Consider the following 24,767-nt stretch of genomic DNA (forward strand, 5'->3'; position numbering starts at 1 on the left):
TAATACGAAATTTAACTTACATTGGAGAGTGACTTGTCACCTGCCTACAAAAAAAAGAGAAAATATGTCATTATTTCCATAAATAAAATGAGAGGCTGCAGCTAAATGACTTTCCTCCATATCCCATATGCTTGCCTTGATGGTCCACTGTATTTGTACTAAAGCATTTCATTGCTGTACATTTTTATTTACTTGAGAAAATGAAAGAGAGAGAGACAATAGCTGTACCAGGGCCTCCTGTTACTACAAATGAACTCCAAAAGCTTGTGCCACTTTGTGCATCTGCCTCTACATGGGTACAGCTAAATCAACCCTCAGTAGGCTTTGCAAGAGCCTTTAACTGCTGAGCCATTTCCCCAATAGGCTTTGCAAGCAAACACCTTTAACTGCTGAGCCATTTCCCCAGCCCTGTACTGAGGCATTTCAAAAGTCTCCAAAGAGGCTGGGTTGAGAAAACAGAAGTTTGGAACCAGGCGTAGAAGTGCGTGCCTCTAATCCCAGCACTGAGGAGGTGGAGTTAGAAGATTCACTGAGTTTGAGGCCAGCCTGGGCTACACAGAGAGGTCCAAGTCAGTTTGGGATAGCGTGAGACCCTGCTCCAAAACAAACAAACAAATAAAAAAAAAAAAAATCTGGGACTGAAAAAAGTCAGGGTTCTTCTTTCTTTCCCTAATCATAGGGGTAAAAAATCAAGACCAGTAGGCCAAAAGACTTCTCTCTAATGAACTTCCAGAAAACACTTCCTCCTTCCATTTGGCATGTGTTCTTTGCACTGTTGTTCCCCTCTATTATTCACAGTGTTCACAGTGTATTAAAGAAAAGCTTATAGAAGTCAATAGGTTCTGCGGTGTGTTCCAGTTTATTTACTTAGTTGCTAATCCATTACTTATTTGATGCTCAGAGGATTCAATGTAATTGCAAAGAATATAAAATACAGTGATATACTGTGGGCTAATCTCCTATACAGTGGGCACTGAGGGTTTTATTTATTTATTTATTTTGGTTGTTCTCTGTAAATATCAAGCACAAATAGTATAATGTCTCTGTGTACATAATTCATCAAAGGATTGTTGTTACATAACACCACTACCCTCAACTTTCCATATACCCTGAACATAATATTCCTAATCCCCAATGGCCAAATAATTTCCCTTTGAAAACTAAAATTTTGATAATAATAATCAGCAATAATATAAGTAATATGAGACCAGGGTTATGTAAAAAAGGAACACAGGGCTGGAGAGATGGTTTAACAGATAAGGTGCTTGCCTGTGAAGCCTAAGGACCCATGTACAACTCTCCAGATCCCACAAAAACTAGATGCACAAAGATGAGGCAAGTACAAGGTCGCATGTGCCCACTAGGTGGTGCAAGTGTCTGGAGTTCAAGTTCGGTGGCTGAGGCCCTGTCATGCTAATTCTCCCCTGGCCCCGCCACCCTGCTTTCTCTAAAATAAAATAAAGGAAAACAGGCTGGAGGGACGGCTTAGTGGTTAAGATGCCAGCCTACAAAGCCAAAGGACCCAGGTTCGATTCTCCAGGTCCCACATACGCCAGAGGCACAAGGTGGTGCATGTGTCTGGACTTCATTTATAGTGGCTAGAGACCCTGGCATGCCATTCTCTCTCTCTCTCTCTCTCTCCTTCTCTCTCTTCTTTCTCTCTCTCTCTCTTGTTCTTGCTCTGCCTCAAATAAATAAAAATTAATTTTAAAAATACTTTAATAAAAGGAAAACACATATATTTTTTTAAATGTTGGTAGGAGTCTAAGATTTTTCCATCTAGGAACATTTTTGTGACCTCCAGTTCAAGTGAAGACACAGTTATACTTACCAGGAGAGTGGGAGTCACAAAAGTAAGGCAAGGGTTCTCCATGCCGCCATACGGGAAGGATGGAGGCAGGACCAAGAGGTCATACTGTCCCCATACATACGGCCCTCCCAGATCTTCTGCAATTTTAAGCATAGATTCGGTCTGAAAATGAATGCACACACATTTGTCATCATTATTACAACAGTAATTTCTTAAAAGTGCATAATATTTTCTATGAAGGTTATAAGTTAAGAACACTTGAAATGAAAATGATGATCAGAATTGCAGCGATAGCTTAACTTATTGATGGTAAACTTGAATTTTTTGTACCGTATTGCTTAAAACCACCACATCACAATCTAGACCTCTCGTCTACCACACTTGTTAGAAAGGATAACTGTATGACCAACCTCAGAAAATTCATAAGCCGACTTTTCCACCTGCTCTTTCTCAGACCAGACCAAAGTTCTTGGGCCAATTTGCCTGCAGAAATGAAAAGCTTAATAAAAAAAGAATTCAAAGCAAACTACTCATCTGGTTCTAGAACAAAGCATCTTATACACAAACCCTTTCAAAGCAGGGCTGGATTTACCACGTGTTCATGAGTTAGGAACGAGGTCGAATGGCAGCCACGTCAACATGCCGATGTACACACAGCCAGAACCTTACAGTTGTCCACACAGGCACGGCCTGGGGCATGAGGTGCCCGTAGAGCTTAGCTTAGTGGCTCTTGTAAGATTTCTGGGGACACAGGTTCCTCTCTCAATCTTGTGAGTGTAAAAACCCAGTTGTAGACAACATGGATAGACATTCACTTTGTTATGCGCTTACAAGAGAAGGTGAGAGGTCCTGTCACGCACTATAGTACAGGTGAACCTTGTAGACATTATGTTAAATGAAATATTCTGGACAGCAAAAGGCAAGTACTGCATGATTGTACTACTGTGACATTTCTAACCAAGTCACAGCCAAAGGAACAGAAAGTAGAACAGTGGTTACCGTGGCTAGGGGCAAGGGGGAAACAGGCATTGGTTAGGGGGAACAAAGTTTCAGTTTTGCAAGATGAAGAAGTTTGGCAGATCCGTTTTGCAACCCCATGGATATATTTAACATCACTGAGTATCACTTACAATGGCTAAGAAACCAAAATCTATGTGGTTTTCACAAAGGAGAAATAACAAATAGAATATATATATGTTACTTATATAATGTTGAAGGTTAAAAAAAAAGTCCTAATTTCATCTTACAAGGCATATGATACCAAACCCTAAACAAGAGTTTGCTCTGGTATTCTGCCCTAGAGGCAACAGGCTCTAGAACAGTTTTCAAACTTTACTGTGCAATGTATCTGGAGATCTCATTACAATCCAAATCCTGATTTAGTAGGCGTGGGATGTGCCCATGAACTTGCATTTCTAACAAACTCCTAGTTTTTGTCAAAGCTACTGGTCTGCTAATCAAGCTGTGAGTGCTCCCCAAAATAAATTTTTGTTTTGTTTTGGTTTGATTTGTTTTGGCTTGGTTCCAAGGCAGGGTTTCACTCTAGTCCAGGCTGACCTAGAACTCACTCTGTAGTCCCAGGCTGGCCTTGAACTCATGCCCTCCTACCACAGCCTCCAGAGTGTTGGAATTAAAGGTGTGTGTCAACATTCTGCTCCCAAAGTAAAATTTACTAAGAGCCTCAACAGCAAGCAATGATGTAATCTGGAAGTGTCTAGTAGCCACATTTCCTTAAAAACCAAAAGAAGCAAATTAAATGAATCTCAGCAATAGTAAATTTGAATCAATAATCTAAAATATTACTTAAAATTACCAATGAAATATTTTATATTTTTCATGCAGTCTTCAGAAATCCAGCCTGCATTTTACACTTAACAGAACATCTCAATTTGGGTGGCCTATTTTTCAAATGTGCAACAGCCTCATGCAACCAATTATGAGCTGCATGGGTCTATACCACGTACGCTCAAAAGGAAGAGGCACAGGTCCTGGCTGTGATACTTCCTGGCTGTATGAAGGAGCAAACTACTAAAACTCACTGAGTGACGGTTTTTTCTTGGTAAAATAAGGACAAATAAATAATCATATATACTCCAAAACTGAGGATGCAATGCACAAGAACTTGCACGTTTCATTGTCAACTGAGGTGACAATCATTACAATCAACATTGGCTGAGTACTTCCCATAAGCCAGGACCTTCAGGTCAATTAATTCTCCAGAAACATCCTCTGTACTACATTTTATTTCTTTATTCCAGGTGAAGAAATGAAGCTCCAAGAGGCATTGAGCCGCCCAAGGAGGTAGCCTGTAACTCTGGGGACATCTGGCTTCCCTGGCATGTTCACATTTTTAGCAGCTTAATGACTGTGATTACTGTAATTATTCTTTATTTTAAGTTGTTTAGAAATAAAGATAAAAAGAAAAATGAAGAAAGGGCTCCCTAGCTACTTGGTAATTCTTTAATAAAATATCTTATATCCCTGTACTCTATGCAGACTTCCAAGAGTACTGATATATCTTATCTGTTTCATGGAGCTACCTTTAAGATGGGAAAGGAAGACGGCATAACTTAAAGGACAGGAAAATAGAGATTATGAGAAGCCACCGAGAGGCTGGGATGTAGCTCAGTGATACAGCACTTGTCCAGCGTGCACAGAGCCCTAGATTCAACTCCACTACAACAGAAAAAGAGAGGTTAGAGAGGAGACTTGTTGGGACTTTTCAAAGAATCCAGATCCAGCATAAAGGGAAGAGTGTGCTCATCTTAGAACAACTGGAAAATATAAGGGCCAACTAGTGGACATTCTTCTTTAGTTAAAATTCATTTGTTGAGCCAGGTGTGGTGACTCATGCCTACACTGCCAGACCTGCTGGCTGAGTAGAACTGCCTTAGTTTAAGGCCAGCCTGGGCTACAGAATGAGTTCCAGGTCAGGCTGGGCTACAGTGAGGCTGCCTCAAAAAAAATTTTGTTAGCTACATTTTATAATTGTATTTGAATGTTTCTAAAATGAGCAGAATGACATTGTAAGAAACACACAAATAAACAATCTACCCATCCATCCTGACGGAAGTTCAAGTTGCCTAAGGTTAGGTTTGATATTTGTTTACAGACCTTAAAATTTATACAAAAGCTCACCTGCTTTCTAACGCTCCAACAACCAGAGCAATCAGGTAGCAGGGTATGGGAACCTGAAGGGGGCAAACACACCACATGCTCTATTAGTAATGAGAATGGCATACGACCAGATAATTCACATTTAAAATGAATTCCCTTTTAAATCTCCAAACATTAGTATGAACCTAGTTGCCTTCTGTCCTTCTCAACATGCATCCCCCCGACACACACACACATCCCCTATTTTTGCTGTTTGTGTGTGTGTGTGTGTGTGTGTGTGTGTGTGTGTCTTTGTGGCCCGTGCAGTGAAGTGGGATCCCCTACAGTGGCCAGAGTGGAGAGCCGGCATCGGTCTTCAGCCTACTCTTGTTGAGCCAGATCTGCTTGATCCCTATGCTTGCCATTTTTCACAAGTTCAGTGATTCCCAGGTCTCTGCTCCCCGCGTAGACTAAGGTTACAGTGCATGTGGCCATGCCCAGCTGTTTAACATGGGTTCCAGAGATTGGGGGGGCAGTGTCCGGTCCCCTCAAGGCCCTCAGACTCATACAGGAATTACACTTAACCATTGAGCAATCTCTCCAGCTCAACTGTTCTGGTTTTAAATGACCAAACAGTTCAAAACTATGATGCCAAAAGATTTTAAGAATCTACTTTCCTTTTATTCAAAAAAGAAGGAAAACTACAGACATGCAAAAACCCCCAACTGCACAATTTTAAAAGATACAGCAAACATCTCAAAAAGTAACCTATTTGAGAGCAACTGTGCTTTCCTTTATATTTTGGGTTTTTTTTTTTATTCCAACTTTCAGATACTTTGGGGGGGGGGATTTTCAAGGTAGGGTCTCACTCTATCCCAGGCTGACCTAGAATTCACTATGCAGTCTCAGGGTGGCCTTGAACTCATGGTGATTCTCCTACTTCTGTCTCCTGAGTGCCAAGATTAAAAAAGGCATGTGCTCAGATACTTTTTATTTTCTAATTTCATCATAGCTTTAAACTAGCAGTGAGTAGATGACAAAGTTCTGATAATATTGAACCCCACCAGGAGCCAAACTGTCTATTGTGAAGTAAGTTAAAATAGATACCTGGGGCTGCAGAGATGGCTTAGCGGTTAAGCTGCCTGCCTGCAAAGCCAAAGGGCCTCGGTTTGATTCCCCAGGACCCGTGTAAACCAGATGCACAAAGCGGCACATGCATCTGGAGTTCGTTTGCAGTAGCTTGAGATCCTGGTGCACCCATTCTTTCTCTCTCTCTCTTCCTTTGCTTCCTTCTCTCTCTCAAGTAAATAAATAAAAATTAAATTAAAAATCAACACCTGTTCCCCAACACATATGCTCTGCTTATTAAAGGTCAAAGATACGAGTCCAGTTAATTATCAGCTATTGTGGGATTTTCACTCCCAGGGCTGTGTGGTCTAAGGTAACCCTGTAGAGTTACTCTAAGCAGCCACCCACCCCGCACTAGGGGAGCAGGGGCAGCGCAAGTACAGTGACTGAACAGGGGCAGGAAGCCTGTGCTGACTGGAAAGAGGAAATGGAATCAGGAAGCCCCGCCATGTGCCCCCAGCAAGCACTTTCAGCTGCAAGCGGGACAGCAAAGACCCAGAAAGAACAGCTGCCCTAGGCTGCAGGGCTCGGGAGCCGCGTGGCCCTCTGGAAGGGGACAGGCTCTCTGTGTTCACCATCCGCTGAGGGCAAACCTGGACACGGTGGGCTTACTTTTTGGTTGAATCTGTATATTTTCCTGCTTGGGTCTTCCGGGTCAGGTGATTCTCCATCCCGAAGAGCGCTCATAAGTGCCACCAGTTCTTTTGGGACAGACACCTAACCAAGAAGAAAAGTCACTTCCTATTCCAAAGAAAGGGGTGTAGGTATCTCCAGCTACAGATGCAAAACAATCTTTCCCACTCTTCTTGACTGTCTGTGTAATGAATGAGATGTAATTTCAGAAAGTATTATATATCAGTTTTGTAAAGAGAATTATCAATATGCAAAACTGTCATCTTTAAAACTGAATGTCATGTGCCTGCTTGTTCATTTACACATTGGGAGCAAGGTTTTGGTAGAAACGGGATTAGAATCCTAGCTCCCCACCTACTAACTGTAGGGATTTGGAGAGTCTCAGCTTCCTCATCAATAAGTAAAATGCCACAGGTTTGCCGAAAAGCATAAATAATTTTAAAAATGCCTGGCAATGAAGCCACCAACTCTGCTCCCCCCCACAGCCCCCAAAACAAACTCAAAAATGATATACTCATGTCCCCCTCTTTCTCTGTCAAGTAAATAAATAAATAAAAACATTAAGTTAAAAAAAAATAAAGGATCATTTGTGTGTGAGCCCTGGCTCCATGATTCTGAAAGTTTTATTATTCGTAGCGGAAGTAATAGCATTTTGGTTTTGTGGAGGCGGGCTCTCACTCTGGCCCAGGCTGGTCTCAAACTCACTGTAATCCCTCCGGGTGCTGGGACTAGAGGTGTGCAGCACACCCAGCTTTGAAAGTTTTATTTCTGATAAATGCCAAAATAAGATTCTCCCCTGGTGATTAGTAATGTAAGGAGCACACATGCTTAACTAATTCCTTTTTGCATGGCTCAGGCTTCGTAACTGTTTCTGTGGCAGACCCGGAATTGGTTTTGAACCGAGGTTATAACAAGTTATAACAAGGGAGCAGGTTCATCACCCTCATCAGCGAGACAGCGACTGTTCACAAGACAGTTGTGACACTCAGACACTGTGGTGGGTGCTGATTTGTGCACAAGGTGACTAAGGTTGTTATGACTTGCTCACAGCCACACAGCTATTAAGCGGTGGAGGACAGAGCCCAGAGGTTCCTTGCCTACAACTATGATATTGTGCAGCCCTATACTAGGTGGGGCTTGGGTGGGGGATGATTTGGGAGTGGACGAGCTCTCATGAATACAAACTGGACCTCATTTAATTTGTTTGGTCTGAACAGGTCTAGCCTCTAGGCTGGAATGTGTTATTATAAAAGGATTAGCAGTACCAACGTCAGGAATAGACTGCACATGCCTGCAGACAGATCTGTGATATATGCCCATTAGGACACCTAGAGACGGTCATGGCTTCAAAATGCATTCATTGGAACTTTAATGATGACACTGCCAATTTTCTAAAATTAAGAAAATGGTCTTATTATTTTCAGACGTAGAATTATGAATTAAAAAAAAGTAAGAACAGAATCAATTTTTTTCAGTTATAATAGTTAAAACTGCCTTCAAATCAGATATCAAAACTGAAACCCACAGACTTTTTAATATAAATTTTAGGTAGAATTTCAGTAAGTAAAATGCTTCTAGCTCTGAAAATTACATTATTTCTAGCTGGGCATGGTGGCGCACATCTTTAATCCCAGCATTCAGAGACACATTAGGTAACTCAAGCACACAAGGTTGGACATGGGAACAAGGTGGTGCATGTGTCTGGTGTTTGACTGCAGTGGCCGGATGCCCTGGTGCACCAATTGTCTTTCTCTCTCTCTTGCTCTTGCTCTCTTCCATTAAAAAAAGAAAACTGAATTATCATCTCTGCTTATTAATCATCTAATGAAGTTCACAGTGTGGTGTTTGTTTACCTCTGCGGTGTAGGTTAACTTCACAGAAGGAGTGTCTTGGCAAGGAAGAATTGCTCTGCAGTGGATGGCCTGGGATGGGGAGAAACAAAAAGAAATGGTTGCTTCCCTTTTCATACATCAAGTTATTAAGAAATCACTGAAGTCACAGTATTGCTCTTAGATATATTCTTTTTAAAAAATAAAAACAGGGCTGGAGAGATGGCTTAGCGGTTAAGGCGCTTGCCTATGAAGCGTAAGAACACATGTTCAAATCTCCAGGTCCCAGGTAGCCAGACACAAAAGTGACAGGAGCATGCAATGTTGCACGTGCGCATAAGGGGGCGCATGTGTCTGGAGTTCATTCACAGCAGCTGAAGGCCCTGACACACCCTTTATCTCTTTCCCTATTCTTTCTCTGTGCCTCTCTTTCAAAAATAAAATAATAATAAAAATAGCTTTCTCATCTCTTGGGAGTCTCTTAGAGCAGGAAAAATAGAACCATGGTGCTGGACATGGTGGCACACACCTTTAATCTTAGCACTTGGGAAGCAGAGGCAGGAGGATTGCCATGAGTTTGAGGCCACCCTGAGACTACATAATGGATTCTAGGTCAGCCTGAGCTAGAGTAAGACCCTACCTCAAAAACAAAACAAAACAATAGATCCACAGATAAAAAATGTGGATGTCCCCTCTTTACCATGTTGAGACGAAAAATGATGTGAATGTTAAGGGCTAACCCAAGAGTCCAGTGAAGCGTGTAGCAGCCCTGAGGAAAAGGGGCCTGGACTGTAAGAAATCTGTGGACTGGCACGTACTACTTCCATCTTGGAGTGTCAGTAGGAACATAAGCTTGCTGAGGATCCTCAAAGCCCTATAACAAAGAAGCCTGTTCGATTCCTCACACTTATCCTTAATATGAAACCCATTTTTCTCAAGTTAGCATCTAGCAGAATGCCGCTGTTCTTAAGAAAAGAACTTGAGAAATGTCACTGTTTTGCCATTTCAATCTTGTAGCCAACTCTAAAAGTAAAAACAATGGAGCAGGGCTGGAGACATGACTTAGCAGTTAAGGCACTTGCCTGCAAAACCTAAGGAGCCATGTTCCACCCTCCAGGCCCCACGTAAGCCAGACGCAAAAGGTGACGCAAGCGCGCAAGGTCACCCATGCGCACAAGGTGGCACACAAGTCTGGAGTTCGACTGCAGTGGCTGGAGGCCGTGGTGTGCCAACTCTCTCTCCCTCTTTTGCTCATTAAAAAAATAAATAAAAAATAAATAAAAAGGCCAGTCTATTGGGCTTGTCTCAAAAAACAAAAGATGGACAAAATTAAGGAGAGGGTTGAGGTGACTCAGTGGCAAAAGTGCCTGCTGCACCAGCCTGAGGACTCTAAAGCCGGTGTGGTCAGGCACACCTGTAATCCCTAAGTCCTGCATTGACAGGGCCCGGGACCAGAGAAATCACTGGAGCTCGCTAGTCAGCAGCCAGTCTGATGAGCTCCATGCTGAACGAGAGACTCTGTCCCAAGGAAAAGTAGCAGAGGAGGAAACCTGACATTCTCCTCTGCCCTCACACGTGTGCTGATGGCGTGTGTGCATCTATATACACACATGCATGCACTACACACATAATAAAAAGAGGAAAATAAAGGAAGGTGCTGGGAAGAGGGCTTTCCCAGTAAGAGTGCTTGACCGTGCAAGCACGAAGCCTGAGTTCGATCCTTGTGTGCCTGGCCACACACAACTGTCACCCCAGTCCTGTGGGTGACAGAGATAGGAGAATCGCTGGTCAGCCAGTCTGACTGAATAAACGGCAGCTCCAGTTTCAGTGACCCAAGTCCGATTTCCCAGTACCCATATGATGCTAGATGCACAAAGAGGTACATGTGTCTGGAATCCATTTGCAGTGGCTGGAGGTCATGGAATGCCCATTCTGTCTCTCTTCTATCTCTGTCTGCTTACAAATAAATAAATAAAAATGAACTCAATGGTGACTACTTCTGCACAGTGTGGTCTAGAAAGTTATAAATTTGATCATTCACATTCCTTTTTTTTTTACTGTTAGCATTTTGTAATGAGTACATATTCCTTTCTTTATTATTATTAAGAATTTTTCCCTTGCATTCATTTTAGGATCATTCATTGAGTCTTCATTCCATGGCAAGTTCTATGCTGGCTGTTCAGGACTTAAAGATAAAGAAGACTTACATATTTCAATTTAGTAGATTGTTTTCAATCAAAAGACACTTATACTTAAAAATGATACATGAATGTGTCAATAACAAGAATAAATAAAAATATATGGCATCTTTTATAATGGAAAATAAGACAGTATCTTATATAAGACCCACAAATTCACAAGACCTGCATGTGGACTTTTCTGCATAAATCCTTTTTACCTGGCATTGACTAAAGAGATAGGGGTGTTCCTTTCCAGAAGTCTGTTCAGGTGTGAGCCACTGCAGAGCGGACGACTTTGGAGATGTCTCAAAAGAGATTTCTATAACAACCTCTTGATTTCTGCATTAAACAAATAAATACATTAGTACGGTATAATCACATGTAAATACGATTTGAATTTAAAAATATACAGTGAATAACATACACAGCATCATATGACATCTTTGTCCTAGTTCCAATTGAGCTCTAGGGGTACAGGACAAATTTGCCTCTTGGTTCCCTCCCCGAATGCCCGAATGTGGGTCCTTGTCACTCTGCCGGACTAATGAAGAAGCACCCCAAAGTGTGTCATCTACTTTGTATCTGTCACATCCTAGAGTCTTTTATAGCACTGGAGACATAAAAGAAATCACTGTGGATCTGAGATGGCCACAGCAGCGGGTGCCAGCACATGACACAGAGCAGTGCTGCAAAGTGCTGCTGCTCTGTGACGCGCGGTCACGACGTCCAGAGGAAGACAACGGTACAGTCATGCTTAGGGCTGCTGAATCAAATAACCATCCTAATAATCATAAACCTCTTCTTCTTAGTAATTCGCGCGTATTGCATTTTACAAAAGTTATCAGCCTGTGACAAGCAGGAGAAAAACAAACCGTCTTTACACCGCAGCTAGTTTTAGAAGCACTAAGGATGAGGAAGCAGCAAGAGCTCTGGGGACCAGCAGCCCGACGTGGACTTAACTTCTGACTCTGCCAGTCACAGGTGCTGGGAAGCCTGGGCACATGATTGAGCCTCATTCACTATGTAACAGCTTCTCCCAACTAGAGGGTGGGGTCAATGATGCCCACCTCCAAGTTATGCTCAGTGTTTCCTTCCTTTCTCTTTCATTTAAAAAAATATTTATTTACATATTTGACACACAGAGAGAGACAGACAGACAGACAGAGACAGGGAGTGAGGGAAAGAAAGAGAGTGACAGTGAGTATGGGTGCCCCAGGGCCTCTAGTCACTGCAAATGAACTCCAGACGCATGTGTCACCTATTACAACTGGGTTCATGTGAGTACTGGGGAATCAAACCTGGGTCCTTAGGCTTTGTAGGCAAGTGCCTTTAATTGCTTAGCCATCTCTCCAGTCCCCCTTTCTCTTTCCACAGGGGAAAAGAGGAGAGAAAACATAGAGACACTGGAAGATGGAAGCAGGTCACGTGTGTTCTAAGCCAGGACTTCCCGCCCTTGCCCCTCCATGTGTAAAGTGAGTCATGTTCCCTGTATGACAGTGCTGACTGCCATTTCTTCAACATGCTCATTTCTTTCTCTGTGGATCCCCTTTCCTCGCCTGTAAGTGCAGACCATACAGCCTGGGGTGACTGGAAGGATTAACGATGCATGTAAAGAAGTTATATCAAGATTGGTACAAAGTCACCGCTTCTGTGTCTGGCATTATGATGATGAGTATTCCATTCCTAACAGCAGCTGGCCTCTGGGGCATAGGTGAGGAGCGTATAGCTAGTACAAGCATCCCACGTCATCTTGGAAAGTCTCCTTAGGATGGCATTGCCCAGACATCAGTGACGTAACGAGAAAACTAAAGAAGCCAGTTACCTAATGTGCTATTCTACAGTGTCTCATGCAATAATTTTTTTTTCACTATCAATTTATTTACTTATGTGTGTGTGTTGTCCCAGGGTCTCTTGCTGCTGTAAGCAACACTGGCTTTATATGGGTGGCTGGGGAATTGAACGTGGGCTGGCAGGTTTTGCAGCAAGCACCTTTAACCACTGAGCCATCTCCCCAGCCCCTATGCAATTAATTTCTCTAGGACCTTCAGAACATGTAAGCTGGGCCTGGTGGCACATGCCTTTAATCCCTGTACTCAGGAGGCAGAGGTAGGAGGATCACAGTGAGTTCAAGGCCACTCTGAGACTCCATAATGAATTCCAGGTCAGCCTGGGCTAGAGAACCTACCTCAAAAAAACCAAAAAAAAAAAAAAAAGAACATATAATTTTCACTGTATACTTTAATCTGAAAACATCAGCAAAATATGCTAATAGCATTAATAACATATACACAAACACAAAAAAATCAGAAAAGATATATAAATATTTCAAAACACATGTCCCCTTCCTTTAGCTGTGACAGAGAAAGAATCATACACACTTGCTCAGAGCAATCGGGAGCGAGATTTCCATTGGAGACCCTTTGTAACTCTGTCTTTCTCCAAGCGTGTACTTGACTTCTTGCCCATTGATCACCACTTTCTCTATTGTGAGGTCTTTTGTATCCAGGGTCTAAAATTAAATTAATAGTTTACAATTAGAAGAAAATAGTTTTATACATCAGAAAAAATGTGCACTAGGTATAGGCTAAGTACAATGAGTGTAAAACTAGCAACTTATAGATATCAAAATACAGGGTTCAATTATGTAAATTAAAGAAGACAGAAGATAGTTAAGGACATTTCTCAGGACCCTAATTATCTTAAAACTTTCAGAGTTTAAAGATTTGCATATACTCTTAAATAATTCTGGGATGATCACAAAAATTCTGGACTCCACCTCAAGTTAAAATGCCTTTAATCCTGCCTGCTACTTACTAATTTCTTTGTTATAAAGAAACCTCAGCTATAATAATTTTAATTTCTTTCACTCTGACTCAATATATTCCTTCCTAGAATTCATACAGTCGAATTCCTATAGCGTAATTTCATCTAACCAAAATTAAAACAAATCTTGGCACTTGTTAGGCAAATAAGCAGACCATGTTTTCTAAATCCTTACCATTGTTTACTATTTAGAAAAAGCTCAACTTTGTAAGGCTACTCTATCCAAATGACCCTGGTAGATGTCTGGGCGACCATCTGTACTTACTGTGTCCAGTTAAGGACAGTGCTTTGGGCAGTGGAGCAGCAGCAGGTAGCTGTCAGTTTTCACCCCAACAATCTCCTATGAACCCAGATCCCTTCAAGCATCTCCCATGTCCGGTTTTAGAATCCCCAACCTTCCCACGCCATCAGCCAAGCAACCTCATGCGTTACCTTTGAGATTTTTCCGCTGTATTTCTCCTTCCTTCCTTTCTTCCTTCAATCTGGCTTCTAGTGCTGTGCTATGGAAAGGGCAGCCTCCCTGGTTCACAGGGTCTTTTCTGTACCGTGACTTGAACCCTGTCTGCTCTCGCTCTTGAGGGTCATGCCACGTGGCTGGAAACCTCCCTGGCTTCTCAGCCTTTATGTGGGAATGGTTGTCCTATTTGCTAATGCTTCTTATTCCTCTTCTAAGTCCTGAATATGGACACACCCTCATGTCTTAGCGCAAGTGCTGTGATCCAGAATGTTCTTTATTCTCTCATTTATGTTCATGGCCACATATGCAACTAAGGCCTTTGTGCAAGTCTATTTCTTTTCTTTCCTCTTTCTTTTTTCTTTCCTTCCTTCCTTCTTTCAATACATGGCCTCACCCTGTAGCCCAACCTGGCCTCAACTGCTCCATCTTCCTGTGTAGTCCCATACGCACACACACACTTGCACAGAGATTACAGGCATGTGCCACACACGGAGCTCTTCTAGTTTTCTACAGTGGTGTCCCCTGCTGTGATGTCGGCTAGACATCGGTAATTGCCTGATCAGCGTTTCCACAGTAAGCATCCCCTCATATTCAACAGGCTTCTATAATTGACACCACCATTATGTCCCCAAGTCAACTCATGGTTGAATTTTCTTTCTAGGAGCCAAATTTGTTACAAGTATCATCTACTTCCCTTCTAGTGTATAATTCTTTCTCCAAATTACAGTCCTTTGGGAGTGCCTCAACTGTTACTCTAAATGGAACTGGCTCATCTTCTCATACTTACATATTCTAGCTTAAGAATCATAGTTATCTTTTATCCCTTCATAATACATTACTTATCTCCAAATATCTAATTTGTTTTAAAAATACAATTAAGAGCCAGGTGTGGTGGTGCACGCCTTTGATCCTAGCACTCCAGAGGCAGAGATATGAGGATCGCTGTGAGCCCGAGGCCACCCTGAGACTACATTGTGAATTCCAGGTCAGCCTGGACTAGAGTGAGACCCTACCTCAAAAAAAAAAAAAAAAAAAAAAAAGGACTACAATTTAAATATCTATGCTTATATAGACTCCAAAACCATAAACATTAATGCTTCAAGTCATTTCCCAGTGGTCCATACTCTATTTTCAATATTGTCTAAATGTTTCAAGTCTGTTCAGAATTAGAAGAGTTGATTATTGTAACGACTATTTGTTTAAATTTACTTATTTATTTGCAAATAGAAAGAGACAGAGATAAAATAGATATCTTGAGTCCTAAGCCTCAGCTTCCATTCCAAATTATGTAAGAAACTGGCCTTCAAATTTTACTAATATTATTAAATAACTGGTGATCGAAAATTGTAGTAAAAGCTTGGTGGTTAAGGTGCTTGCCTGCAAAGCCTAAGGGACCCAGGTTCAACTCCCTAGAACCCATGTAAACTAGATGCATAAGGTGGCATATGCGTCTGAAGTTTGTTTGCAGGGGCTATAAACCCTGGTTCTCCCATTCTCTTTCTCTCATATAAATAACTTTTTTTTAAAAGCTGTAGTAAGGAAACTGGATAGTTGACAAGTTAGAATTAGTTCTTTCCAGCAAGCAATTATTGATCACTAACTATGCACAAGGCAAGACATCTACATAGTTAGAAGAAACTGTCTTGCATATGGTATGGACTTACTAAGGATATAATTTACTACATCTCACAGCGTCCTCTTTAGACAACATGCTGAAGAGATTACACTTCTGACCACTGGCTAGTTGACAAGGAAAATATTATTGAATCCCTTTTTGCCAAGATTGCAGGGAAGTTCCATGTCAACTTTCTGGCATACTTCTTTTTATAGACCTGGCTTTATATCACGTGTCTTGATTCTCTTATCTTTATTCTCTTTTCCTCCAAAATTTTTTAATTAAAAAAAATCTTATTATACTATAGATGTTACCTGAAGTGTCTCAAGTTCTTTCTGGAATAAAGCAGGTTTTGAATTGAGGAAGGCCTACAACTTAGTACTATGGCTTTATATTTTCTACTTATTATCTCCAGGCTGCTGTGATGGAAACAAAAATAAAACAAAACAACATCCACAGGTATTTGGGTTAAGACCAAAATTTAAAAACAAAAAAAACACCTTGGAGAGCAGAGCATGATGGCACTTGCTTTTAATCCCAGCACTAGGAAGGCAGAGGTAGGAGGATCGTGGTGAGTTTGAAGTCACCCCTGCGAGTATATCAGGAATTCCAGGTCACCCTCAAAACAACCAGACCAAAAAGGAACAACAACAAAAATTAATAAATAAACAAATACCTTGATGTGACTTCTAGCTATGCCATTTTATCTAGTGTCAGCAAGATATATGAGCAATGCCTACCCCCCCCCCCCCCACCACCATTCACTACCCTATACTTCTGGCCATGACACTAAGCTCTCGGGGCTACTAACTGAAAAAAAAAAACAAAAAAACACCCCTAAAACAAAAATGAAAACCTCAAGAAACAAATGCTTGAAAATTACAAATTTTGAAAACCAAACTTCAGTGCAAGCAAACCAAAACTGGATTTTAGAACAATGGGAATTCGTTCTCAGAGATGCACTAACAAGCTTGCCCAGCATCTCAAGACTCACAGAGTGAGGCCAAAAAGTAGACTCACAGCCAGATGCACAAGGTGCCGCATGCATCTGGAGTTCATTAGCAGTGGCTGGAGGTCCTGGTGTTCCCATTCTCATCCTGACTTTTCCTACCTCTCAAACAAATAATTTTTCTTGTAGAAAAGTAGACTCACTATCACTTCATCCCGGCCCTGGAGCAGATGCTCTCTGTGGTGGGGAACTTTACGCCATGGACCCCACAGGCTGTGGGAAGCACTATTATCAATACAGCTCATATTAAGTTGAGGCACTGCATCCTTTGTCCCAAACTTTTGACTGTCTTCTGCATATCAGGTACCTATACTCAGAATCTGAGCTATACAGAGATATAAAAGGTTGTTCCTACCTTCAAGAATCCCTAATCTAACTGGTGTGATGGCTCATGCCTATAATCCTATCACTTGGGAGGCTGAGGCAGGAAGATTACTGGTATAAGGATAGCATGGGCTACATAATGAACTGGAGGCCAACCTAGGCTACATAGTGATACCCTATCTTAAAAAGAGTCCCTAATCTGGAAAAGAAGCAAGTTAATTGAATTCAAATAAAGATAAATCAACCAAATCTAGTGTTTGGTCTCTGGCTACTGTCATAAACAAGCAAATGATTATAAACAGATGGTATGTTGTACTATAAAAAAACCTTCCTTGCAGAAAACCAAACATTATAATTCCAGCTAACTTCCTCAACAGACAGGCCGACCAGAACTCATCATTTTAGTCTTAGTTCTCCAGGCTTGAGGAACGTGTAAGCTATGAGCCAAGTTTCAGATTAGGATGTTTCTTTTCAAAATGTTAGCCTCCCAACATGTTACTCGCTAACAAACATAAAGCTCTGTATCTCTACAAAACAGAAGCCAGTTAAGGTTACATTAAGTAGTGATAAGTTAGCAAAATTTGCTTTCTTTTAAATACGAGACAGAGACTGTATTGAACTAGGTCTTAACTTCAGCCCCGCTAGGGGCAAAGTTGTCACTGCAGTTAAAGATAGTACAGTACTTCAAGAGGACCAAAGTGCAGCCTACAAGGAAATAGTTACCTTCTTGCTTAAGATTTCCTGGTTTTCTTTTTTTTGGTCATTACATATCAGTACAAGAGTAAGGAGGGTTGGTGGTTTACGACTAATGAGCCCACAAGCAAGATCATTTGTACAGGCATTAAAACCACCAGTTCTCATCTGTCCTTGCAATTCTGCCCAAATATTTACTTCATTCATTGAATACACTCTTCAATACCAGATCTGATTGCTTACTGTCGTGACTCAGTACAGATGGCCACTCCACACAGCAAAAACACACTATATACCATCCTGACTGGTTAGCGGGCTGAATACTGAATATTGCTGGTTTTTTCATACCCATCTTGTTTCTGAAACGATTGCCTATAAAATCTTTTCATGCGAAAGGTATGGTTGGTCCTAATGTCACTTGATCAGTAGGAACACTGAATATAGATTACACAGAACAGATCAAACCATTGAATATTCCATGATACTATACAAATCTTTATTCAAATGGTTAGAGCATTTATAGAAGTACATTAAAAAAAAAAGTGCAAGGGTTATTTGCTCCTTGGAACCAACTATTTAAAAATTGCATTGAGTCATTCTTAGAGAGCCTGAAGGTCTCATTTGTCCTCAAGTCATTAGAAGATGATGATAAGGAGCAAAGATAGGAAGATCCTTGAAGAGAAAATGCTGCGTCTGCGCTTAGGGAACAGAGACTGGAAGCCTGGAAAAGGGCAGAGAGAAGGGGCCAGGACTGGGAATCCTTAAGGGGCTTAAGGGCCACTGTCATGGGGGTCGAGGGAACAGGGCGAACGGTTAAGGGTACCTGGGAGAGAAAAGAGTGTGATGAACAATTGACAGAATATGAGATCTCAGTGAGAGCTGGATGTCACAAAGAAGGGGAGCTGAAGGCTGGGGGAAATCTGGGTCCTGAGGAGGGGTTCCTAAGCTGGAAGCCGAGGAAACGCAGGGCCACGGGATGTGCAAGTAGTTAGCGCTGGGAAATAGGGTTGGGGGCGGGGAGAGGAAAAGAGATTATTGCAAAGATAAAACATGATGAGTGGGGGCGAGGTGTGGATGTGGGCGTTAGGATGTGCCCAGGGAGAAAAGAGAGGGTCTTGAGGGATGGGCAGGAAGGGAAGGGGTGACCATAGGAGGAGGGCAAGGAGGGGGCGCTGAGGGGTGTCTGATGAGTGGGGGCAGACGAAGAGGTGCAGTACCCCGAGCTGGGGGCTTGCGGACCCGCGCGGGGCTAAGAAAGGGGGTGGGCGCTCGGGGAGAACCAAAGATCTCAGGGCTCGCGGGGACCAGGGATCAGGGCGCGGCGCGAGGAGAGGGTGGCCCGGGGCAAGTGGGCACTGGACCGGCGCCCCCCGTACCAGGCTGCGCAGATTGTCCTCCTCGGACTGGACGGTGAGCGCGGCGGTCCCGGTCAGCGCCCGGCGAGCAAAGTCGACGCTGCAGCGCAGGTGGAGGTGTTTGGTCCTGCAGACGGAAGCCGGTGAGGCCAAAGAACAGGTATCCACGACCTCGGGCATGGTTCCGTGAGATCGCCGCACACCAACCAGCACCCAGACACACCACAGACACACTTGGACCGCGAACCCGAGCAGTGAAGGAGGTGAAGAAGAGAGAAGCCCCGATGCGCGCCGGGAAAGGTAGTCTTCTAGAGCCCAAGGATCCCAGAGAACCTGCAGAATGGAACTACAAATCCCATGGTGCAGCGCGAGCAGGCGAGCGCTAGGCCGCTTGGGAGTGTGGAGGGCAACAGAGGGGGGCTTCTGCAGCGGGGAAGGCGGGTAGCTGAGGGAAGGTTGGGCTGCGGGATTAGAAGTGGAACCAGGACAGCTAGTGAAACACTTCCACCGTAATTCCATTCAATCGCAGCAAAAGCTGCGGTGGCAACAAAACAATGGCAGGCCTTTTAGGAGCTGCACATACTGAGGGCGGAGTGAAGTAGCATAAAAGGCTTAGCTGAAGCAGCTTTGCTGTGCAGTTCCTCGTTAGTATAGTGGTGAGTATCCCCGCCTGTCACGCGGGAGACCGGGGTTCGATTCCCCGACGGGGAGGCACGGACCACTTTTTTTTTTCCCTCCCTCGTTCTCTGTGTTAAACACGAATGAGAAAACTCGATGACAGCAGCCACAATGGGAATAAGCAAGCTGTGTTGCCTAGCTTATCTAGCTCCAGCGTCCTTCTTGAAAAAGGGTGAGAGAGGATTAAAAAATACCTTTCCTTTAGAGCAGAACATCTGAGCTGGAACTGAAGAGATTGGAAGACGGCAGACTCAAGGGACCTTTAAACAGCTGAGCCTTTAATGCTTTGTGCATAAATAAGAGGACACATCGAAGACCAGAATGCTGTTACAAAGAAAGCCAAGAACCTACACACACACACACACACACACACACACACACACACACACACACACACGCTTTAACTAACTCCGGATGCATGCATGGGGAACACATCAGACTTTTCAGCCTGGGAGTGTCGTGAATGGTCAGGTTGCTATTATAAAGACAGGATCGGTCCTAGTCAGAAAATGAAGCTGAGTTTTCAACCAGAGGCAGGGAAATTATGCAGCTGCAAAAAGAGTCTAAGAAGAAGATCCTGGGCTCCTGACGGTGAATGGAATGAATTTTTTAGATATTTTATTTTTTGTTTATTTATGGGGGGGGGAAGAGGACGGACATGCCAGGGCCTCCAGCCACGGCAAACGAACTCCAGATGCCGCTTGTGCATCTGGCTTATATGGGTCTTCAGGAATCCAACCTGAGTTCTTTGGCTTTGCAGTCAAGTGCCTTGATGGCTAAACCATCCCTCTAGCCCTGGAATGGATTTTTAAGAGGTAAATGGGTTCACAGGTTAAGAAGAGCCTATGGGCTTCAAAATTTTGTTTTTCTTCAGTGGCTGGGTCATCATTAGCCGGATGTGGTAAACCATATGGAGAGCAAGGACATTTAAAGGGAAGATGCCAAGTTCCATTCTGAACATATGGAATTTGAGAAACTCTAGGAGTCAAAGCACTTGGATAGTAAAATCCATGCTGCTGAGGGAGTGACAGGACGATATGAGAACGTCCCATACTGGTGTAGATGAAATTACAATAGTGAGTTAGTTCAAGCCAAAGAGAAATGTGTAATGAGAAAAGCAGGGAAAATAAGTTGAAAACTGGGAGAAAACTAGAATCTCGTTTCTTAAAAGGACTAGAGGAAGAAAAAACTTCATAATAAATGAGAAGGAGCCAGCCAATTATGTCAAGTTTAGCCAAGTCATCAAAGAAAGGATGGCAAATTCTCCTTTAGGTTTGCCAGTGGGGTGTGGATGAGCAGCGCCCTGTTTTTGTGGTTTAGTTGAATGTGGAGGAAAGAACTGCAAATTAAGCAATGGAAAAAAGAAAAGGGGAAGGAGAGTATTAATCGCTGTGTCCAGGTGCTAGGGCAGTGTAAGAAGAGAAAATTAAGATGGGTAGCTCGAGAGGAAGGTGGCACTGAAAAACTAGTTATATATATATATTTTTTAATATTTTTTGTTCATTTTTTATTTATTTATTTGAGAGCAACAGACACAGAGAGAAAGACAGATAGAGGGAGAGAGAGAGAATGGGCACGCCAGGGCTTCCAGCCACTGCAAACGAACTCCAGACGCGTGCGCCCCCTTGTGCATCTGGCTAATGTGGGACCTGGGGAACCGAGCCTCGAACCAGGGTCCTTAGGCTTCATAGGCGAGTGCTTAACCGCTAAGCCATTTCTCCAGCCCTAGTTTTATATTTTTTGGGGGGGGGGTGAGAGAATTTCAACATGCTTATATAAAGAAGTAAATGAGTTTCTAGAGAAAAAAAAAGTTGAAGATTTAAGAAGTATGGGGGAGAGGTAATGGATTGAACATGCAGGTGCAGTCCAATTCTCTATTAAAAGTGAGCTACCAAATTTAGCTCCAGCTATAGGAAAAGATGGCATGCTTTCTGGGTATGCTTGTATTGGCTCCTACAAACCACAGGAAAGCAAAAATAGAGCAGAGTCATCCCAAATTACAAAACTAATCAGCTTGCCATGTGGATAGCTTCTAGTTTCATAGGACCTATAAGTCTATGAAACATGATCAACATTTGCAGGTACTTTTAAAATTTTTATTCACTTTATTTAAATAAGGATAAAGCTACTTAAAGGACTTTTTGTATACAAAAATGTACATTTGAGGGTGAGTGGCATGTGTGCATGTGCATGTATGTATACACATGTGTGCATATGTGTGTGTGGAGGTCAGAGGTCCACATCAGTTGTCTTCCTCAGTCACTCTTCATCGTGGTTTTTGAGATGGCATCTCACACTGAATCCAGAGCTCACTGATTTATCTAGACTAACTAGCCAGCAATTCCCAGGGATCTGCCTCTCTCCATCTCCCCAGATCTGGGATTGCAAGTTTGTGCCACCATGTCTGGCTTTTGCATGGCACTGGGAAGCTGAACTCAGGTCTCTGTTACCCACTGAGCCATCTCCACAGTCCCCTCATCTTCCATTGTTAGTCAACGGGAACACACAGAGTTTATGTCACTTGTGTTCAAGAAGATACCCACAGATAACTTCAAATGAATTCCTCCATTATTAATAAGTTTACCTGGACTAGAGATATGGCTTAGATGGTTCAGGCACTTGCCTGTGAAGCCTAAGAGCTCATGTTCAAATCTCCAGGTCCCACATAGCCAGATGCACAGTGACGCAAGTGTGCAATGTTTCACATGCGCCACAAGGGGGCGCATGCATCTGGAGTTTGTTCACAGCTACTAAAGGTCCTGGTGCGCCTATATTCTCCCCACCCCCACCTCTTCCTCTCTCAAAATAAAAATAATAATAATAAAAAGTTTATCAAACATAGTTTTACAAAAAGAATTGTTTTCTATATCACTGACCCCTAGTACACAAATATATATCCAGTGATGAGTAGGAATGATTTAAACCAACAGGGATTCCGATGCATCTATAAAATAAGGGTATCAAGATAATTGGGGTAATTGTACCTAAAGCGTTGTTGAAAGATGAAATAACACACACGTAAAGTGCTTAGCACTGTCCCTGATGTATGTTACCTGTTAGCTAGTGTTAGCATTTCTAGTGGCTTTTACTTATCTACTTTGATAATTTTAGCATTTGTCTTTCCTTGCAGTGTTAGCAAGAGCTTTGAGCAAGGCCTGGGAAGTAACAAATAAGCAATGTTGTTCAGCAAAGCAAGTCATACCAACTTAGGTCTCCAAAAATTAGGCCTCAGCATTGCAAAGGTTGTATGTTTTGAAATGCATTTGCAGGAAATTTCACTGGGTGCACTGACACTTCCTTCAGCGTTTGCAAAGACCTTGCCTTGTTTTTCTCTCTTGCTTCACATAGGCCTCTCCTTTTATGTGAATACTCAATGCAATTTGCTGATAGTAAGTGCGTTCTACTGCAAGGTGCTGCCTAGAAATGAGCTGGAGAAGGCTCCGACTGAACTAGTAGATAGTTTACTCTCGTTCCCAGATGAACCAATGGCCTAAGCCAGCACTGTGCTAAGATGAAACCAAGGCTTGGGGCACACCATACATGAAGGTATGCCCCCCACCGAAGGGACAAGCTCTACCCTTTTGGGAAGGGTCAGTAGGATACAGCATCTGAGTTGAAGAAGAGGAGGCTGTTCACCTCATGGCAGATGGGAAATAGCAAGGCCCAAGACACCTCCATGGACCACCAGTAACCTGCTACCTCCAGCTAAGTCCCACTTTCTCACCCATCTCCAGACCCTCTCAAAATAGCCCTGCCAGCTGGAGACCAAGCTCCCGATGCATGAGTTTTATGGGGCAACATGTTACATTCAAATTATAACATGATCCAAAGAATTAAAAGACAAATATAGGGTTGTTTTAAAAGAAAACAAAACTTTAAAAACCTATCACACAATATATAACCATATATAATTTATTTGTAGGCTTTTCGTGTTTTTTTAAATATCGAAATTATAGTGACTAAAAGATGAATATTGTTTCTTGCTTACGTTAGCAATTCCAGTGGCTGAGGTTGTTGTTACTTTGATATTTGATACTAGTAAGAATTGTGAATCCTAGTTTGCACATATTCACGTAGAAAACTTCAGCCACACTTCTGGATTCCTCGTGTGGTTCTTCTTCAAGATCGGGCCAATTTGAATGGAGTGGCTTTTGACTTTACGTGACCTGGCCATCCTTCAATAACTACTGCAGAGTAACAGACCCCCTGCCTCTTGCTTGCAGAAACTTATGCCAAGCTTTACACCAAGTAACTCAAGTCACTCTATTTAACATTCTATGTAACACACATGGCCTAAACAATATAAACTTCCAAGAGAACCATAACCTAATTCAACAGAACGTTTATATCATTGAAGCACAGAAACACAAGCCTTCACAGCCACCAGTGATCCTGTGGAGTCTCATTCCTACTTACCTTGCCACTCTAACCCCCAAAGCACTCTGTCCTCTGACCATACCTAACTTCCTGCCTGCTCTTTCATGTCTTCCTTTAATCATAGGTTTACTTCCCCTGTGTGTTTTCTCTGCAGGAACATTTATTATTATTTTTTATTAACTTTTTTTAATTAAGTAGAAACTTTGCATGGGCACATCATGTGTTGGTGTCATCATTCTCCTCCTCCCCACCCCACTCTGCTGAGGGCCCTCCTTAGTCTGATTGCTGGTCTTCCCCGGAGGCTGTGGGTTTTGAGATGTGAGAGCAGCAGTCAGTCACGGGGGGGGGGGGGGGGGGGGGGGGGGAGCGGGGGCAGTGCCTCTGGACATTCCCTTCCACTCTGTGGCTCCTACACTCTTTCTGTCCCCTCTTCTGCAAAATTTGCAGGAACATTTTGTTCCTATTCCCTGTCTAAATTCTTCCTAGAAATTCCATCTTGCAGCTCTGGGTACTTAGTTGTGTGAGCGTAGGTAAGGTAGAGCTAGTGGGTGAACTGAGGGGGAAGGCAGGCGCTTGGGTTGAAAGTGTCCTATGCTCCACGGGAAAACCGTGAGAACTTGCCCAGGAGCCCAGTTGGGAAATGCATGATTAGGTGTTCCTGTGTGAAACCCAGGCTCTTGAGACAAAGGCTTCTCTGAAGTCACAGTATGCTGAGCTGTTGCTGGTGGCAGCAAGAAAAGGACCAGGTTCTGGGACAACT

General features: G+C 42.8%; 1 protein-coding gene and 1 non-coding gene across 3 annotated transcripts in view; one reads left to right on the forward strand and one right to left on the reverse strand.

Annotated features, from left to right (window-relative positions):
• Lta4h (leukotriene A4 hydrolase) overlaps positions 1-19,227 on the reverse strand; it is a 34,385-nt gene extending 15,158 nt beyond the window's left edge. For both annotated transcript variants that reach the window (XM_004650195.2, XM_045153322.1), the window contains exons 1-9: positions 18,974-19,227; positions 13,055-13,185; positions 10,895-11,015; positions 8,521-8,589; positions 6,647-6,751; positions 4,949-5,001; positions 2,221-2,293; positions 1,832-1,972; positions 21-44 (exon numbers count right to left, since the gene is read on the reverse strand). In XM_004650195.2, the coding sequence (XP_004650252.1) occupies positions 21-44; positions 1,832-1,972; positions 2,221-2,293; positions 4,949-5,001; positions 6,647-6,751; positions 8,521-8,589; positions 10,895-11,015; positions 13,055-13,185; positions 18,974-19,132 (876 nt within the window). In that variant the 5' untranslated portion in view covers positions 19,133-19,227. The remainder of the gene's footprint in view (positions 1-20; positions 45-1,831; positions 1,973-2,220; positions 2,294-4,948; positions 5,002-6,646; positions 6,752-8,520; positions 8,590-10,894; positions 11,016-13,054; positions 13,186-18,973) is intronic.
• Positions 19,228-19,591: 364 nt separating this feature from the next.
• Trnad-guc lies at positions 19,592-19,663 on the forward strand. Its single transcript has one exon. It is a non-coding gene; the product is annotated as a tRNA-Asp (tRNA).
• The last annotated feature ends 5,104 nt before the right edge of the window (positions 19,664-24,767 follow it).

The sequence above is a fragment of the Jaculus jaculus genome, chromosome 6 (genome assembly GCF_020740685.1).
Source record: "Jaculus jaculus isolate mJacJac1 chromosome 6, mJacJac1.mat.Y.cur, whole genome shotgun sequence".
NCBI classification, from domain to species: domain Eukaryota; kingdom Metazoa; phylum Chordata; class Mammalia; order Rodentia; family Dipodidae; genus Jaculus; species Jaculus jaculus.